We start from the raw sequence: 20,068 nt of genomic DNA, 5'->3' as shown, positions 1-20,068 counted from the left end.
AAAACTTAAATCTTTTAAATAATTTTCATAATTATTTCTTCACCACTTTCCAATTAAATAAAAGAATTATAATCATTTGCGAATATTTCCTAAAACATTTTTTTTTGAACATAAAAATTACTAAAATACATCCCTGAAAATGATTATATACAAAATGTTATAATACAATAATTATACAGTGAGGAGCTTTGTAATGCACTTGTAAGGGTTGCAGTCTGTACCGCAGTACACAGGGGCGCCGGCACAACCCTGTCCTGTCAGTTCGTGTGTAGCTTTCGCGAATCCGACATCTTCATACAAAATCTACCACGTTGTTATAATCGGGGGTTGAAAATTAATATTAAAAAAAAAAAATAGCAGCTGGTTTTTGTGTTGAGTGTTATTTAATTATTGAATTTTTATTCTTCAAATATTAATTCAATATAATAGTTTTAATTTTATATATAAATATTTAATTGTAATATTTATTTGCAACTGGGATTTAATATATAAATTTTGCATCCGTCGATTATCGTCGGGTGCTAAGGTAATATTTTTTTTTATCTATAAAATAAATTTTTAATAGTTTTTATGTGTAATTTTATTTTTGGTATACATTTTTAATAATTTTTACCTGTAATATTAACATTTATTGTAAAATTTTTGCAATACAATATGAGTTCTAGGTTTATTCTATTGAGTAAAGAAGGGTTAGATTTTACCGGTACATAAAAAACGTTTTTTTTTTTTTTTTTTTTTTTTTTTTTTTTTCACATTAAATATTTAATTGATCTAAATATTTGAAAAATTTATAGATATTTGTACAAATTATTGGACTATACAGAATTTATTTTGAATTATTTTAATTAAAAAAAAATATAATACGTTGTAATTATAGGTAACGGTTAATTAATTAATTAAATTTAAAATTACTTATATTTGAATACAAATATTAATTAGATACTTTTAAATAAATGTTAATACTTTTTATACCATGCATAATATATGTTATATGCAAGATATATTAAGTTTAGTCCCAAGTTTGTAACGCTTAAAAATATTGATGCTAAGCAAAAAAATTTGATATAGGTGTTCATAAAATCACCTTATTAGTCCATTTCTGGTTGTCTGTTTGTCGTCTGTCGTTTATCTGTCCGTCTGTCATCACGATTACTCAAAAACGAAAAGAGATATCAAGATGAATTTTTTATAGCGTACTCAGGACGTAAAAAGTGAGGTCGAATTCGTAAATGAGCAAAATAGGTCAATTGGGTCTAAACCGTTAGAGATAGAACAAAAGTTTAAACGTAAAAAATATTCCTTATAAAAAATAACTAACTTTTGTTTGAAACTTTTTTTCGTAAATATGACTGTTTACCCGAGCGGGCGCAAATTAGGCGTAAATTGTATGGTATGTTTGCATTATGGGAATATCAGTTATGTATCTGTTATGTGATAGAGTAATCAACACTGTCTGTGCATGGTATTTCAACAAACTTAAATTAAATTTTTAACTTTTTTTAAACTGTCAAAAACGAGGGCATCCAATTTGATGACGTAATATGGGTATCACGATACGAAAAAACACAAATAAGTTTGACAGATATATTCATAGACATCTGATTATAAAAAATATAAATATTTATTATCTATGTATATATTATACCCAGCTGTCTACATTGAACTAACTGATGGTCTATGACTCATACCGCTATGACATCACAGCAGGGCTTACCCGCATTTTAGGTCACGTGATATACAGTTTAAAAATTACGATTTTTAATTTTAATATTTTAAAAGAAAAATGTACTTTTATGACTCGAAATCAGAATATTTAAGTATATTTTTACATAAATTTTAAGTTTTTTTAAAATTCATGATTTATTTTTGACTAACGATACTACTCTATAATGGCTTGAGAGATTGTTAATGTAGATTTGTCACTGACCTACGGACTATAAAGCTAACAAATTCATTGAATATAGGTATGAATTATATAGTCAAAATATAAAAATATATGGAGTATGTAGGTAATTAAATAAGTTTGAGTGACGGCTTCCCGTATTCTTTAATCATATAATCAATGTTTACCTAATTATGTATACGATTTTGCTTTTTCGTAACCTTGTTAGTGTAAATCTTGTAATTATTTCTTTATAATAAAATTATTACATCCACTGTATTTCATTTGACAATTATAACACCGACTGATTAAGAAGGATATAGAGGTCCCTCAAGTATAATCTGTGTCAGTTTTTCGCAGGCTATATTTAAATTGAGTAAATAATTTTAAGTGCTAAAGCTTCGATAAGATTTCGGTATACATACCCACTTCGTGAATTTTGTTTAACGTCGGTGTTGATCTTCGCGTTTAAAATTGGCGTTTAAAACAATGACGAATTTACATATTTGCCTCCAGAAGGATATTGCAATTTTGCCACCTGAATTTAGACAGTTTGCGCACATCTTTTTTAGTCCTTATTAACCTGCCACCCACCCTAAGGGCCCTTTACAGGTGTCTCTACCCGAAATTGGTCGTTTACTTTAATTTTTAGCCAAAAAGTATTTTACCACTATTTCTTTACTTTCGAAAATTAAAGACTACTTAGCCTAATTGTAAATCCACCACTAGGTTAACAAAAATTAAGATTATGACAAAATTAAGTAAATGAGCAACAACTTTTTATAGGACAATTGGGTATTGGTTCCGTAGGACCCATCTTGTAAACCGTTAGAGATAGAACAAAAGTTTAAATATAAAAAATATTCCCTATAAAAAAATAAACAACATTTTTTGGTAAACATCACTGTTTAAACGCGAGGGAGCAAATTAGGTGCAAATTTTTTAGTGTTTTATATGGGAATATCAGTTACATGTGTGTGGCTATCTGAGAGTGGATGATATCTTTATTTACATGTCGTAAAAAAACAAACGATTGGGTCATTAACACTATCTACACTTGGGATTTCAACAGTTAACTCAGTCAATTGTTTGTTTTCACTTGTTAATATTGATTTTTGGGGTGAATATATTAACTTCCTTAATGAGGGTGTTATTATAATGAAATCCAAAAAATATAAACAGAATTTAATCATTCTTATAAAAATATTTAATTGTTTACAGTTTTTACACTACCATATAATACCCACGGAAACATAATTCTTAGAATTCATAAAAAATAATTGAAAATTCATTAATATAGAGTTCTATTGATTTTGTTCCATCGCATCGGTTAACATTGAGTCATTTATTTTTTACATGTTTGAAATAACTACAAATTAACTTCACGTTAATATGTAATTTATCGAAAAATGCATTATTCTGTATTATTGCATTAGATATAGTGTGATTTGAATAAAAGTAGACACATTTGTATTTTTTAAGCTTTAGTAACTGCACATTGAGGTGTTTACTGTATGGGCTTACAAAAGTATGTGCGGATTAGCGTATTTGTACAGGTCTTGATTTAAAAATTCCACCCACAAGCAATTGAAAAAATTGCACTCCTTTACTCCTCGGAGTCCTTAATAGTGCACAGATGTTTCAAAAATTATAACGCGTGTCGAGTAATAACATTGGGATTGGAATTAAAGAATCAAGAATAATAACAGTAAATTATAGCAAAAACTAAAAAACACGCTTTATTACATTAAAAATATAATTTTAGAGTAGTCTGGCTGTTTTGTAGTTAACTAGGCAATTTGTATGACGTAAATGTAATAAATTCCTGTAAAAATATTGTCACATATTGTGTTTGAAATATTTTTTTGTAGGCATCATTGTTTACCCGTGAGATTGCAAATTGCATTACTTATATGAATTAAAAAAATAAACAGTTGCCTAATCAATACTGTCTATACATGGTATTTCAACAATTAACTCAGTCAATTGTTTGTTTTCACTTGTTTAAATGTATATTTGTAATTGTTAACATACCTATGTGTATAAATGTTTTTGCAAAGTTATTTCATACATAATAGATCAATATGTATTTTCTAGTTCAAATAGTTGTATAATGAAATATTATCGATATTATTGATTATATTTTCTGTATTATATATTATGTATAGTTGTAGCTTACGGATAAGAACAGGGTTTAGTAAAAAATTGCATAGATAGTAGGAAGACATTGGCAAAACGAACATTAATAAAATAAGCTCTTTGAAATTTCAAAGAAATTCGAAACTTAACATCATATATATGTACAGGATGTTCAATGAAAATAGCATTCGTTTCTTAAAATTTAAATCGATAATTAACAGACTTATATATCGTTAATGATACATTCATGATAACTAATTCATAATATCTATCCAGAAAATGTATCGGAGTTGTTGAATTCAAAAAAGTGTCATATAACAGTGGCCTTGAATTTGATTTTGAATTTTAGGTTCATTTATTTCTTAAGTAAGGCTTTTATCTGACAAAAGATTGAAAAATTTTGCAAATAAGATAATTTTGTCTTATCAAAATATTAAAAAAAATTCTTTACTTATACAAGATTTGTTAATTTATCCGATTAATATTTTGCAAAATACTTGTGTGACATATTCAGAAACAAATTTTAATATAAAATTTTATTATTGTTGTATTAATGATTCTGAAAGCAGAAGTGAGATGAGATTTAAGGTCGCCTCGAAGTGTATCTTTTTAAGTCCGCTGGACAGCACTTTTTTTGTTAAATGAATCCGTTAATCTGACATTAGATTCGTAATTATCGACAAAAAATATCTCCTAGTTAGCAGTTTGGACAATAAATACTTTGTTTGCCGTTTTTATGCCAAAAAGTGGAATTTCGTGTGAAAAATGGCACGATTTTTGGAATACGTGACAGAATTCTTCTAATCTGACATCGGATTCGAAGTTTCATTAAAATCGGGGCTATCTCCCTATTCTTAGTTTTTCGATACTTTTTCCCGGCTTATTTATTGTATTATTGCTTTTGACGAGTCAACAAAACTTCCCCTCTACGACTTTATTCGAAAATGCTGCGTTTTCAGATGAGCATGATAACGTCATATTTAAGTACGGTATGTTCGAGGTGGTAGACCAACTCATTGGTGTAGTATTTTTATCAAACAAAATATTTTATTCTTTAATAATTACAAGTGGTCTTAGTGTCCGATAATACTGTCCTTGCTGCGTTTTTTAAATCCATAGCTTAAATATGATGTTATCGTGAAAACGAAGCGCTTTCGAAAAAAAACGTAGAGAGAAAGTAGACTTACCAAAAAGAATCTACTCTCGAAGTTTCAAGTACGTATTAATAATTTAACAAAAAGGATGCTGTCCCGGGGACTATTTAAACTTTTTCCTAAAAATTTAAATAAATGAATGTTATTAAACAATTTTCATTGACGTTTTTTTAATTTCCATATACGATAAATTAAATTTTAAATCATTTAATGAATTTTTTATCATATGACGTTCAATTAAATAATTTTGTTTGCCTGACATGATAATACAATTATTATTAAAAATGATTAAACGATACAATTAAAAACTATTTAATTTGATTATTATTATTTATAACCTATCAATTATTATTTTAAAATTGATAGGTATAATCGTTAGATTTACCTTTTTATAATTAGTAGTTATTATAAACTAGCAGTTATTCGAATGAGTTGCAGTCAGTCAATCGTCATTGAGTGAGTGATATTTCGCTTTGGATATCTATACAAAGTAAACGAAAACGCTTTTCGAAAACGCTTGTTGTTTTCACTTTTTATTCACCATATTTTAATGAAGTCTCAAGAAAATCTCTTAAAAGGTTGGAAATTTAGAAAAGGTTTTCCTATCTATAGGTTTTTCAATTCCACCCCTTCTTTTTTTTTTGAGACTTGGCATTTATAAGCTGCCAGTTTTATATTAACCCCCGAACTAAAAAAGGGGGTATTATAAGTTTGACCGCTATGTGTGTGCGTCTGTCTGCCTGTGATATCGTAGCGCCTAACGGATGAACCGATTTTAGTTTTTTTGTTTCGTTTGAAAGGTAATTTTATGAAGAGTGTTCTTAGTAATGTTACAAGTGCGAGTTTAGGGTTCCGTACCCGGAACAACTAAAAAATAAGCGATGATTCTCAAAATCGGTAAATTTTGGAGAAGGCTCTTAGGAAAAAGGTTATCTAACGGGGAGTTCTTAGATATATTTCAAGTGCAAGTTTAGAGTTCCGCACCCGAAGAGTATGAAAATCGAGAACCTTTTGTTTTAAAATTTTTTTTTGCTCTCATAAGGCTTAAAATATTTATTTGAAAACCAATTTTCAATTTATAAATGTATATTATTTGATGTAATTACATTTTGATATAATAAATCCTTATTATTTTTTAATTGGATGAAAACTCAGATGTTTTGATCTCCGAGATTGTTGTGTTTGAGTCCTACCCGAAATAAATTTTTTATTTTCCACCTAAAATAAATTGGATATATAGTTTGTATGCATTGTACGCTTATTGTAGTGTGATGTTTTCTTCTATTTCCATGAAAAACCTTCTTAGCGTATTTATAAGAGGAAACGAATAAATACAAAGGCAGTTTGTTTGTTTTTTTTTTTTTTTTTAAATAAATGCTTGAATTTGACATAAAAATATTTATTTATCGAAATACTTACGTCATATCTACGTGTATGTGTGTGCGTGTGTGTGTATATACAGAGTGTGCAATGAAACAGTACTTTGAGATCATTGTGCTCAGTATTTTAGAATCTCATGAAAATATTGTTACGTAACAATAGTACTTAGAAACTTGCCCGCACTGTGTGGAAAAAAGAACTTGCCTCTAAAACTCTCTTTTTTAGAAACTTCTAAAAAATTGTGAATGCTTATAGACACTTATTAATGTTCTTTAAAACCAGGCAAAATATTGGATTCCATAATATACATTACGGTGCAACCATTTAAACTTGAACTGTTTAAGTTGCCATTTTTAATATAGAAATCCTCTCTGGACCAACTGACCTAAAAATTTTTTTTCCTTTAAAGAAAATTAAAACAAACGGACGCAAGCTTTTTTTCTATTTTTTTTATATATTATGAAAATGTTCAACAATAAACGTTATTTTAGTCATCTATAAAGTGCATTTCTTCGTAGAAATGATTTCCTCTAAATCTTAATGCTTCGACATTTTGAAAACTTCAAACTTTCGATATTTTGAAAACCATCGATTGGAGGGATTGGTCTGAATGCCAACACTTCCTCGGGTATTAAACGTTCCTTGTGCTGCTCTGTTTTAGAAAACAGATAAAACCTTCTTAAATCGTCACCTTGAAGTATGTCCAGCTTTATATTCAGCTCACTATTCCCTCAATGTTCTTTTCTACTTCTTTCAGGCATTTAGAAGAATTTTCCTCAAAACTTTAGAACGTCATTTTCCAGTGCTGGTAATAGACACAGCAGACGATCTATCGTTTAATCTTCCTTGTCGCATACCTTGTCTCTTACCAACAGCTGTTAGTGCTATAACTTATCTTTAAGGATGGCTAAAGATAACTTCAATATCAATATATTAAAATAGGATTATCGATATGTAAAATTATCGTCGATAACTAATATATTGATATCGTAAAATATTGATATTTTAATTTATATTAAATTTTCAAATATTTCTTAAAAAGCATAATAAATAACGATAATATAAGGAAACAACTGTGACAGAACAGTTTGCTACATTAACTTGGCTGACAGCAACTTCAAAAATAACAATTATAGTAACTACATTAAGTTATCGTTATTTTTTACTTTTTAGTGCATATTAATTTGTTTTGGAACAGTTAGTTTTTGAAGTCAGTTGTTTTTTTGTTAAAAGTTTCTTTGTGTGATGTTTAGTGAATCTGAAGTACACTCACTAATTTGTCTCTAAAAAAGGAATCATCGAAATCGGTTGACATGATATTGAGACTGATATGGTTTTCTCATGGATGTTATTGTCAGAACTGGACCAAATGAAAATGCCAGCCGGTAAATTCAGCGCTATTTGCTTCTTTTACGTGATTTATGGACGACTCTATACTTATTACCGTTATTCATGTGACACCCGATATAAATGTTGTTCATATTGGGTTATCAGAATTAAAATTAATTACATGCACAGCAACCATTCTCCTATTTTTCCTCACTGTTCTTCCGATGTTCATTACCATCACTATGTCACCATGGTACATACACACTCACACACACACCTACCAACAGCTGTTATATATTATTATTGTTGCCATGGCGCGTTCGTAACAATATTGTTAGTTGATAAAGTTTTCATTATATTTTATGCCATATTATTTTGTTATTAGAACAGGAAATAAGGCTTTTGTTTTTGATAATAACGACAAAAGTTTTTATGTATGGAGTATTTATCTAAATATGTTTTAATCATTATTATTCTACTTTTTTAAGCTTTTAAAAAATATTTTTGATGAAATTCTATTAAAATATTCGACCGTCTCCTCTTTCCAAATATATCAATATTTGTGGAAAATTTGAAAAATGTTTGTTTAGGTAGTTTGATCGTACATCCACTTTTATGAAATTAAAATATATTGTTAATCTAGGTGTATTTAATTTGTAAAAAAAAAATGAAGTTTTTCAATTAATTTTAAAGTGAGATATTTATCCTTAAAGTACACATAATTAACATGCAACAGGCTGATAAAGTATAAAAAAGACCTAGTTTCGTGTATTTGTCGCAGCCAATTAGCTTAATTAGCTGTCCAATTAACAGCCTAGCCTTTTTACTAAACGGCGCCATTGACGACATGAATGTATTTAGCCATTTAATGAAACAGCTAGGAAAATCAGAATGGATCGATAACGTTTAACTTCTCCTAGCCTAGTCATTTAAATTTAGTACCATTTGGGGTTGGCAGGCTACAATATTGTTGAGTGCAATGAAAAAATAATGCAAATTTAGATGTGGCAGATTCGAGCAGTTTAAATTTTTAAGTAAATTTCGATTAAAAACTTGTTGAATTTTGTCGAAACTTTTCACTCGAGTTTAACAACTTTTTTCCTGTGAAAGGAAACTAGCCTAATACTTAGTGTCTTTTAATCTACATATTGGTACATGAAAAGTTATATGTAAAGAGTAATTTTTCGCAGGTTTAATATTTATTTATTAATTAAATTTTTAAAGAAAAATGGATAATAATAATAACAATTTGAATTAAAAAATAGTTTATGATTCGGAAAACTATTTTTAATTTGTTTCCTAGAATTTTTATTTAAATTAAAATGTACTTTTTAGCGCAATATTTTTTAAAATATAAAACACATATAGACTAATGACGTCATATCTGTACAATATAAAAAGTGTCTCCCATATAGTATACCTACACCAATAATAGTGTTCTACTGCATTGCATTGGCATAACTATCTCTTTCGTTATGTTGATTGTTGATACAGCTGCATTTAATGCAAGCACATTTAATTTTATTGCATGAATAAAGTTCACCTTTATTATTAATAAAATAATGCTTTAGTTTTAAAATTGTTAATATTGTAAGATAATCTTTGATGACCTCATAATGAAAACGAGCTTTTTGATTCGATGTTAATAGAACGTCGTTTTTACTTAGCTACGCTCGAGGGAGCTATCCATAAAATACGGAACGCTAAATTTCATTTTTTGCACTTGAGCCTACTCCCTCGTCACGTAAATGATTAATGATTTAGAAAACAAGAAACGAACAAGATAAGATAAAAATTAAAATAAAATTAGCAACGAACTGCGAATCTCATACACAATCTTACCTGTACTTTAGGTTAGGAGAGGTTATATTGGCTGTCCACGAAGGACACACTTAGGCTATAGAGACCATTGTGCTACCAGCTACCATATATGTGTTTTACCAACTTTTCCGTTGATAATTTCATTGTCAGCTCCTCAATTATTTTCAGAGGCTGAATGCACCTCCATCATGCATATACCATGCAATATACCAGCCAATCGCAACTAGTATTAAAATTAATTTTGGTTGTGACGGCGGGAATAGAATCCGCTACCCTAGGCATACCGAGAACGGAATATCTTACCTGTAGATTTATAAAAATTTCAAGAAATATATTGATTTGAAATACTGTGAAGTTTAAATTTTTTTTTGTTTTGTTCTAGCTATGGAATTGTTGCCTGAAGGAAAAAATTTTCGATTGGTACATGAAGACGAATTTCCTAGTATTTTAGAGTTTCTGGAACAATTTTTACCCCATTCTTTAAAAGTAAGTTAAATTAATAAACATAAAAATTATATTTTTTTATAGTTATTATTTTTGAACCTCAGGAATTTTAATTTTCACCAACATTTTAGGGAAGATTAAATTATGGGGAGCTTAAATAATTTTTAATCGATTGTTTTCGCTTCACTTCTTTTTTTTCCGTGATATATGGCTCTTCACCCTAAAAGAAATGTTATGAACACCTTAGACATCTTAAACAGTAATGAGACTGTCGAAGGAACCACATTTCTAGAGTATAGTTCAAAGATGTACAATAAAGAAGTATGGCCGTTATAGTCAAATTCATAAAAATATGCTTATATAGTGGCCCAGATGCTCTTCAGAGAGTTGCGTCTTCAATAACTAGAAAAGCAATAATGTGTTGTGTGGCAGCGGAGGTGACATTTTGAACCATTAAATTTGTGTTAGGCAACTTTACTCAACAATGACTTTATTGGTTAAATTTAATGGTGCATATAACTCCTTAATTATTTTGTTTTTGACATAAGTACATAAGGCATCTTCGAAATCAAAATTGTCTGCAGAAAACGCTCTGAAGCTGTGTTTATTGAGTCACAAGCCACCCTGTATACATGATTACACGCACTATTTATGAAAAAAGTCCAGTTACTTTACATAATACTTAGACGCAGTGGGTATAATCAGGATGGCCAGGTTCCCAGGTACTTCGAGGAATTTTTTCAACATCGGATTCGTGTTCAGAGACCCCAAACACCCCTGAGTAACCATATTCAGCATTGTTAAAATGCATTTTTAAATGAACAAACGAGGAAAATTATCTCCCCATAATTTGAAATGTTCACAAAGTTTATAAATACCTTCGAGAACCGAATGCAAAAAACTGCATCTTACTTTAGAAATTTTCTTGACGTTTTTTGTGTTAAATTTCCTCGTCTAAGTGTTTTATTAAAGTATTTTCGAGCATACCTAAGACGATCTTTAAGATGTCCTCGAAATTATGAATTTTTTATACTTTATCGATCTGTTGTATGTTAATTATATACACTGTTATTATAAATATCTTGCTTCATAATCGATTGAATGATTTTATTTAATTTTGATAAATTTAAAACACCTAGACTATCACTTTAATTTAATTTCAGTTAATTCTTAGGAAAAGTGGCGTTATGACCAAACTACCTTAATAAATGATGTTAGTTTTACTATCGATACACAATATGTAGTTACATTATTTATCTTGAATAAATTACTAACTTAATTAATTTTATTACGAACACAGTTGCCTGCTAAACGTTAGCTTAGGTGTTTAATTACTTGATCATTTTATAATACTGAATGTATAATCTAAAGCCTCATGTATAGAGTTATATACTTGGGTTAATAACAAGGATAGAAAATCGTTCTTTTAATCTTTGGTACAGAAATGTACGATAAACTTGTATGAAAATATAGGATTTTTTAATTAAAAATATGTTACTTCTCTTATTTTCATGAAGCCCATTGGACATACCCTCAAAATTCCTATGAGTATTTATGCTTGATTACTTGTTCGATTCCTCGTATCGAAACCAATTATGTCCGTATCCTCACTCAAAATAACTCTGTCTGTCTGTATGTTACGCAATCACGCCTAAACTACTTAACCGATTTTAATGAAATTTGGTATAAAGATAGTAAACAGCCCGAGAGAGAATATGCTTCAAATTTAAAGACTTACGCATTGATTAAGCACAAATTTTAACACGATATATAACCAGCTTCAAAGATTTATGTATTTTTAATCTCCGGGGGGGGTGGAAAGGTGGGGTGTGAAAATTGCGATGGATAATTGAATATTTTCATCTATACCCAAGTAGAGTACCAAATAAAATAACATGATGTTAAGTCTGATATCAACTAAAGCGAAGTGGGCAGGTATCACGCCCGTGAACAAATAAAAAGCCAAATTAACTTTTGTTTATATAAATGAGGATAATTGGTTGTCGGAGTACCCAAATTAATTTTCTGATGTGGTAACAGAGTACATCATTAATCTTGTATAAGATCAATTAGACGCACGAAAGTCTTCATAAGCTTTAAGGCGACCATATTTAGTAAAAAAAACGTATCAAATTTAATTTTAACTGCATTTTAACGGCAAATATTCATCAATTTAAAGCTGCCAGTGCAAATAAAAAAGAAAACTTCTTACATAACCTTCATGTACAGAGTTATTGGACTACTTATGCAAATATAGCCGAACTTGGATGATAAGTTATAGTTAAAGGGACCAAAATTTCTTTTTGGCTACGGAATGGATTTATTGGATATAGATTTTAGACAAAAACAATGTTAATTAGAAAATTTTAAAAACGCTCGAATGCCGCTTGTAGAGGTACAGTCAAACAGCAGTCCCAGTTATAGAAATTCACGAGGGAAAAGAAGGAAAAGGAAGGACTTTTTCTATTAGAGAGGATCCTATTTCTCACTTATAAAAGTTTAAGAGGGTAAAAATGACTCCCTCACCCAGGTTTAACTGTAATTCCAAAAAATGCACGCTAGCTTTATACTTACAAATGCTAGGTAAACGAACGAATAAGGAAAGAGAAATAAAAAAAAAGTGTGAAACAATTTATATTCATAACACAATTAAAAGGTTTATTTAATTAACATGCAATTAATTAATATTAATTGTTTATGTAATGTAATAAAATAAGGTAAATGCTCTTTGTGTGCAATTAATATCGGTCTTTCTTACATAAAAAAATCTTTATATTAATCCTAGAAAGTTCATTCACCTGAATATTTTCGTGATTCAATTATTATCAGCAAATCATTCAATTGTTATGAAATCTTGCCTTTTCATTTAGTAGAGTGACCCGAAATATGCTAATAAAATGAAGCTAATTTTATACTAATCCAGAGCCGTCTTAAGATTGTCACCGCCCGTGAATTACGTAGAAAATTATGTTCTTTTTCATAACAAATGAAAATATCCACATATAAAATTGAACTAGAAAAAATTTCCTACAATTTATGCCCTAACAACAATTGTGTTCGTGAAATCAATAGTTTCGACGGACGAGGATCACAAAGTGTTACTTAATACGAGTTTTCGCGGAATAACTCGTTTCCACTCCAACTTCAGCTAGAGTAAGCAGCACGTTTTTTTAAATGTGGTTTTAATCCATTTTGCTTAACTTCAGCTACTTTGTCATCAGTTTGTAGATTTTCGCAAATACAATAGATTCCTTTATTAGAAGCCATGCCTGAATGAACACAAACTAATTATTCGATTGAGTTCTACCGGCAGAAAATTTTTTAACAGCTATAATTTTTTAATATTTTTTCGAATATTCGGCGAGGTAAGAGAGGTATTAGCTTGTTTGAACGAGTTATTCAGCATAGCCACGAGTTATTCATCATAACCAGCATAGCTGAAACTATTGAATTTATGAAAAAAAGACATAAATTGTAGGAATTTTTTCCAGTTTAATTTTGTATGTAAATATTTTTCTTATAAAGTGACTCGTGAAGAAGATATCGTCAAATAATAGTGGCAAAACTCCCGGAAAACTTTCCCGATAACCCCTTTTTTTAAACCAAATGACTATAGTAAAAATAATTTCATTAAGATGATTAGGATGGTAACTAAAATTGATCAATTTAACATCACCTTTTTAACCTTGAAATGATTTTACACAAGAAAACAATTTATACATTAAATTAAGTTACATATATTATTATTATGTAGGTATAATAATCATTAAAGCATATAGAATTCTGGGAAATCTATTATACGTCAGACAATTTATTGTATAAATCTTTAATTGTATGAGAAATTGTATATAAATTATTCGAAATGATTCCTTTAAAACTAATTCTACCTTTTCGCGAATATAATATAATATATAGACAAAGTAAAGTAAACTATGTTATTATATTAACTCAAACCGCGTAAATATTAATATTTTAATAAAATTATTTTGTTGAAAGTTATCTTTATGTCTTTTCATAAAGGACTCCAAACAATCTTATGGGAATTGGGTTTTTAAAACAATTTGCTCATATTACGATATTTTATAGACCTTGGAATCAATAGTAACATTGTGTGCCAAGGGCCATGATTTAGCCTTTGTTAAGCAATTTGTGGTTATTTTAACTATTTTTTTTTTAAAATCAAATAATGCCCTAAATAATCGAGATTTTAGTAGCTTTGATTACGCACTGCTTTCATTTCAAATAGTATTAATAAGTAAAATAAGGCATCGTAAAAATCAGGGTATGTTTTTCCTCATTTGAACACAGGATGCACCCTATTTTTCGAGTAGTAGAGGTATTTATCAAGAATTTATTTGGTCTAAAGCTATTGGTACAAGGTTATTGAAATTACGAAGCAGGTGGTAAAAATGGTAAAAACGTAACTATTTTAATCGTGAATCAAAATATTTTTTAGTCACAGGATGCCCAAGTACTCCAGGACTTCCTGATGACTTTTTTATGCCGCCACGGGTTGCTGTCTCTAGCATTCATTTCGACAATTCTATCTGTAATCTGCTATGACCATTGATTAATCATACAAGTTTGTAATTTGTTATTGTATTTTAACAATCAGCAATGAATTGCCAAGGCTTGTTAATAACTGACTTTGATCCGACTTTTAAGTGGCGGCATTAATTATCGTTAACTATATTAACCTACCGGATTAAATAAATTTAACTAGAAACCAATATTTGAAAACACGTCTTTTAAAAAAAAATTATTTGTAAACTTTTTAGTTTTAAGTTTCATTTTTCATTAAACCTCCACCAAAATTATATTTTGTGGTTTATAATATTTACAAATGAAATTTCTAACTATTTTTCTCTCAAGCTATAGTTGTAGGATTCGTTCTTTATAAATTGAAAATCTGAAACTATATTTTATCGTTGTACATATGAAAAGTTTGAAACAATGATTATAAAGCTATATACCTATGTGCAAAGTTCGTACCGTCAGAAATTGGCAAACCATTGAAGATAGAAACTTAAATTTTTTAACAGATTTCTAAAGAAACAAGTGAAAACAAACAATTGACTGAGTTAATTGTGGAAATACCTTGCATAGACACTGTTGATTACTTGATTACTCTATCATATTACACATACATACATGTCACACATACGTAACTGATATGCCCATATAATACATACTATAAAATTTACGCCTAATTTGCGCCCTCACAGTGATGTTTACGAAAAAATGTTTCAAAAAAAAGTTGTTTATTTTTTTATAAGGAAGATTTTTTACATTTAAACTTTTGTTTTATCTCTACGGACCCATAGGTCAAGACCCAATTGACATATGTTGTTCATTTACGAACTTAACCTCACTTTGTACGTCCTGAGTACGCTGTAAAAATTTCAGCTTGATATCTTTTTTCGTTTTTGAGTTATCGTGTTGGCAGACAGACGGACAGACGGGCAGACAGACAGACAAACGAAAATGGACTAATTAGGTGATTTTATAAACACCTATACCAAAATTTTATTCATAGCAATAATATTTTTAAGCGTTACAAACTTGGGACTAAACTTAGTATTAGTAAACTTGCATATTACATATATGCATGGTATAAAAACAGTATACAAGATTGTCTTACAAAATCAAATATCGTAGAAGGAATTTTTGACATAGAACTGCTAATAGTTACGGTTCTTTAAAATACCTACCAAATTTTTCTTTCCTCTCATGGACACACATGTTCTTCCAATTCATATTTAAAGTATCAAAATTTATATCCAATTTCTGTACATAAAAATAAATATTACTAATTGGGGGGCGTGAAAGTGAGGATGAACAATCGAATATTTTCAAATATAACCCCATCCCACTTTTAATCCCATATTTATAAATACAGTGGGATATCAAATAAAAGATCATGACGTGTACATTACAAAACTGTAACCTCGACGCATAGCGATATGTGGGGAGAGAGTGAAAGTTGAGATGAATCATCGAATATTTTCAAATATATCCAAATTTGATATCAAATAAAAGGCATGATGTGTACATTAAAAAAGTATAAGTTACATGAAAATCTGTTCAGCCGTTTAAAAGTTGAGAACTCTTTTATCGGGGGTTTATCAACTTCCATAAAATTAACTAGATACTTCTCATCTATTTCCATGCAGCCATAATGTTACACAGCGAAGCGAGGCATGGTACAGCTAGTATTACTAAACTTTTACTAAAGGACATCTTGATGATCTATAAAATAGTTCGAGAAAATTATTATTATTATTTTGTTTTTAATTCATTAAAACAAGAGGTAGATTTTTAAAACTTTTTCACGTAAATTTTTTTATTAAATTTAATGTTTTGTATAAAGTCTCTATTTTTTTCTTATTCACAGATTAAGCATAATAACAACCAACAATGTGTTTAGTTCTTTTTGAAAGCTTTTAGTAGCCTAGTAAAAGTTTTTTTTTTTTTTTATATATTAGCAATATGGTGTGTTATGTTGTACACGTATAATATGTTATATCCTACATAACAAAAGCTTCGCCACCATTAAAGTCAACTTTTTTTCTCTGTTAGATGTCTGTGTTTGTCATTTATAGTATTAAAATGTCAGCTGTGTGGTATATTATCAGGATCGGTTTTTTTTTATCTCTATATATCTCCTACATATTTGACCATTGAGGAGACACAATGAATACAATTTTTAGATTAAAACGTTTAATTGTCTCTTTATTATTTAGGAGGATATTTTTTCGTTATTAACGACGCCTACATGTGATTTAGAATTTAATGAATTTTTATAGTAAACGAGGTAATTATTAACTTTTTTTAAACCCTGTGTATATGTAATATATATGAAGTTTAGTCCCAGGTTTGTAACGCTTAAAAATATTGGTAATATGAACAAAATTTTGGTATAAGTGTTCATAAAATCACCTAAAGAACCCATTGCTGGTTGTTTATCTGCCTGTCTGTCTGTTTGTGGACACGATAACTCAAAAACGGAAAGATATATCAAGCTGAAATTTGGGTACCGTTTGGATAACTTTTGTTGAAACATCTTTTCGTAAACATCACTGTTTACCCTTGAGAAAAAAACTATAAAAGAAAGAGAATTTCGGAGGAAATGCTACTTAAAAAATGTCATTATTGAATTTAATCGAAACAAAACACGTTAGCTATGGAAAAATGCTTTAGCCAAAAGTTGTCAAGGTCATAAGAGGACATTCGCCTGTGTCCATGACTTTGATCTACAATTATTGATAAACTTTACGCGTTTTTTCTTTCCATTAAATGCAATAATGACATATTTTAACGACGCCCTATTTAATTTTTTAATTTAATTTCTTGTTAAATTCTGTGGAAAAAAAATTTTACCATAACTTTAGCATAGGAACTGCAAATACCATGTTTGAAATACTTTAATTATTTTTGTTTAACGTTATAGAACATTTAGTTACAGAATATCAAAAATGTAACTGTACTAACTATACTTATTTAAAATTGATTGAAAAGTAACCATACTAAATAAAAATGGATTGAAAATGAAAAATTTAGTGTGATCATCATGTAATTTCTGTATGCGAGGTCTTAAAGGAATACACGAATTACCAGAGCATCAATAAACAATAGCTTTTCTTTAATTTATAAAAATCTTAAATTATTTATGTCATGGTTTAATTTTGTTCAATGGTACCAAGATACAACCAGAAAATATGTAATAAAATAGTTTTGAAAAATTGAAACAAAATCTAATCTACATAGTACATATAGAAAGCATCATAAATCATCGAATAAAATACTTGGTACACAAACGATAGTTTTATCATGGGACGTATATATCCATCATAAATATTTTTAAATAATGCGTGCTATCAGGATGAAATATCCCTATCCACTTATTAGAAATAATTCGATAATTTATTAACTATGTAAACATTGAAAAAAAAATGTACTTCATTTTGAATACTCATTGAGCTATTAACTATGGAAGCCTGAATGGCTCACTGTCCATTTATGAGAAAGTGGCGAAAGACTAGCTTATTTTTAAATGTGTACTACCTATAAAATCAACTTTTAAAAAAGTCACTAATTTACTTTCAACAAGGGCACTTGTGAAACTTGGTATTTGCAGTTCCTATGCTAAAGTTATAATTAGATAGGGCTTACTATTAAACCTAAAAGTTCCCCATTTTGATCAATTTACGTCAAAATTAATATCTCGAAAACGAAAATTAACATCTGAAATTTTTTGAAACATTTTATTCTAAAAACATTCTTTTCACATCCCCTACTTTTTTTAAATTCTGCGGAAATCATTTTTAAATATAATAAAAAGTAGCTGGTAGGACAGTGAGTTTAACATGCTTTGAATGGGGAAATTGCGAAATATGCAGCTTTAATTACCAAAAATTCTGCAACTCCGAGATCTCACAGGTTACATTAGTCTGTCAAGATCAAGAATCAATTTGAGTTTTTTAGAAAGATCATTTATTCTACAAAAATAGAAAAAAGTATACATACAGGGCATTTCTTTAGTTTTAAGATACCCTTGTCTGATTTCAAAAATTTGATACAGTATTGCTCCTGTAGGCGATCTCCTGAAGGTCCTAAAAAAAAGATGTCCGGCTGTGAGCACCATATCTCAGTTTTTGATAATTTAAAACGAAATCAATTCTTTGAGATTCCTAATTGCATATAACCCCTTATAAAGCACAAATCTCTCAAAAATACCTTAAAAAGCTAAATCCACAAAAATTTTGGACTTGTATCAAATAAATCCGATAAATATATGGCAACTTTATACCTATTATGAAATAAATAATAAATTGAAACTGTAAACTAGTTCTGGTCTTGTATGTTACATAATACATATGTGAATACAGAAAGCTTCAACTTATTTGGTCGATTATATTCTTGATATATCTAAAATCTACGATAAAAGAGAGGATAATGTTTGGTTTCAGTTATAACACTTTGATGAATTCAAGTAGACACTTTGGATAATGACAATTTGTGTTATTTATTATGTAAAGAGTAATTATTTGGAAATGTTCCATTTTTAGTTTATTGTATGTATTTATTCTATATAGACTCAAGCTTTAATTACTTGACATTTTTACCCGACTGTCAAGGAGTGGTTATGTTTTTCTCGCGTATCTTGTATGCATGTATGTATATTTATAATTTTCTATTTCTATTTATAATTACCTCGTATCTTCTAAACGGCTCAATGGATTCCAACATTTAAGGTTTCATTATATTTGTATCAAAAACCCAAATGTTCTTAGATAGGTGCTTGAAAAAAAATAAAACAAAACGGCGAATTTTTGGAGCAAAATAAAATACGTTAGCAAAAAAAAAAAAAAAAATTAACAAAACCTATCGAGTGAGGTATCAAAATAAAGGAAATTAAAAGGGGATTTCAAAAATAAGGAGGATTTATAAACAGGGTTATTTAGTGGTAAGACACTAACAAGTCTAAAATAAAATTAACAATTAAGAAAATAAAAATTCGACTGCGTTAAATGAAATCTGAAAAGAAAGAAACAAGTTCAGAAGTTTACATAGCGACTTTAAAAGCGACTTTTTACATTATCTGTCAATAATGGGCCCCGACTGTTAAAGTCGCTATGTAAACTTCTGAACTTGATCTTTCTTTTTCGATTTTATTTCGGGGTAGGGTTTGTTTTTTTTTTAATAATTTATTTAATTAAAAGTATTGAATAGATTTAAATATTAATCTGTTCTTATTAAAAAACTGTTTTTCGAAGCAGAATCTTTTCAAAATTCCTTAACCATAGTTCCCCCAGTTTAAGCATTTTGGTGGATGCGGTGGGGAGCGTGAAAATAGTGAAATTTTAGAAAGTTAAAAGTAATTTCGAATACAAACGTGTTTTTTATTGGTTGTATTTTC

General features: G+C 28.9%; 1 protein-coding gene across 1 annotated transcript in view; it reads left to right on the top strand.

The window, feature by feature from the left end:
• Positions 1–487: 487 nt before the first annotated feature.
• Positions 488–20,068, top strand: part of LOC123297607 (glycine N-acyltransferase) — an 86,384-nt gene continuing 66,803 nt past the window's right edge. The window contains exons 1-2 of the mRNA XM_044879347.1: positions 488–526; positions 10,088–10,191. Coding sequence (XP_044735282.1) covers positions 10,090–10,191 — 102 coding nt within the window. The 5' untranslated portion in view covers positions 488–526; positions 10,088–10,089. The remainder of the gene's footprint in view (positions 527–10,087; positions 10,192–20,068) is intronic.

This window comes from Chrysoperla carnea, chromosome 4 (assembly GCF_905475395.1).
Source record: "Chrysoperla carnea chromosome 4, inChrCarn1.1, whole genome shotgun sequence".
NCBI classification, from domain to species: Eukaryota; Metazoa; Arthropoda; class Insecta; order Neuroptera; family Chrysopidae; genus Chrysoperla; species Chrysoperla carnea.
Note: the sequence above shows the minus strand (reverse complement) of the source record. Positions and strands in the feature narration are given on the sequence as shown.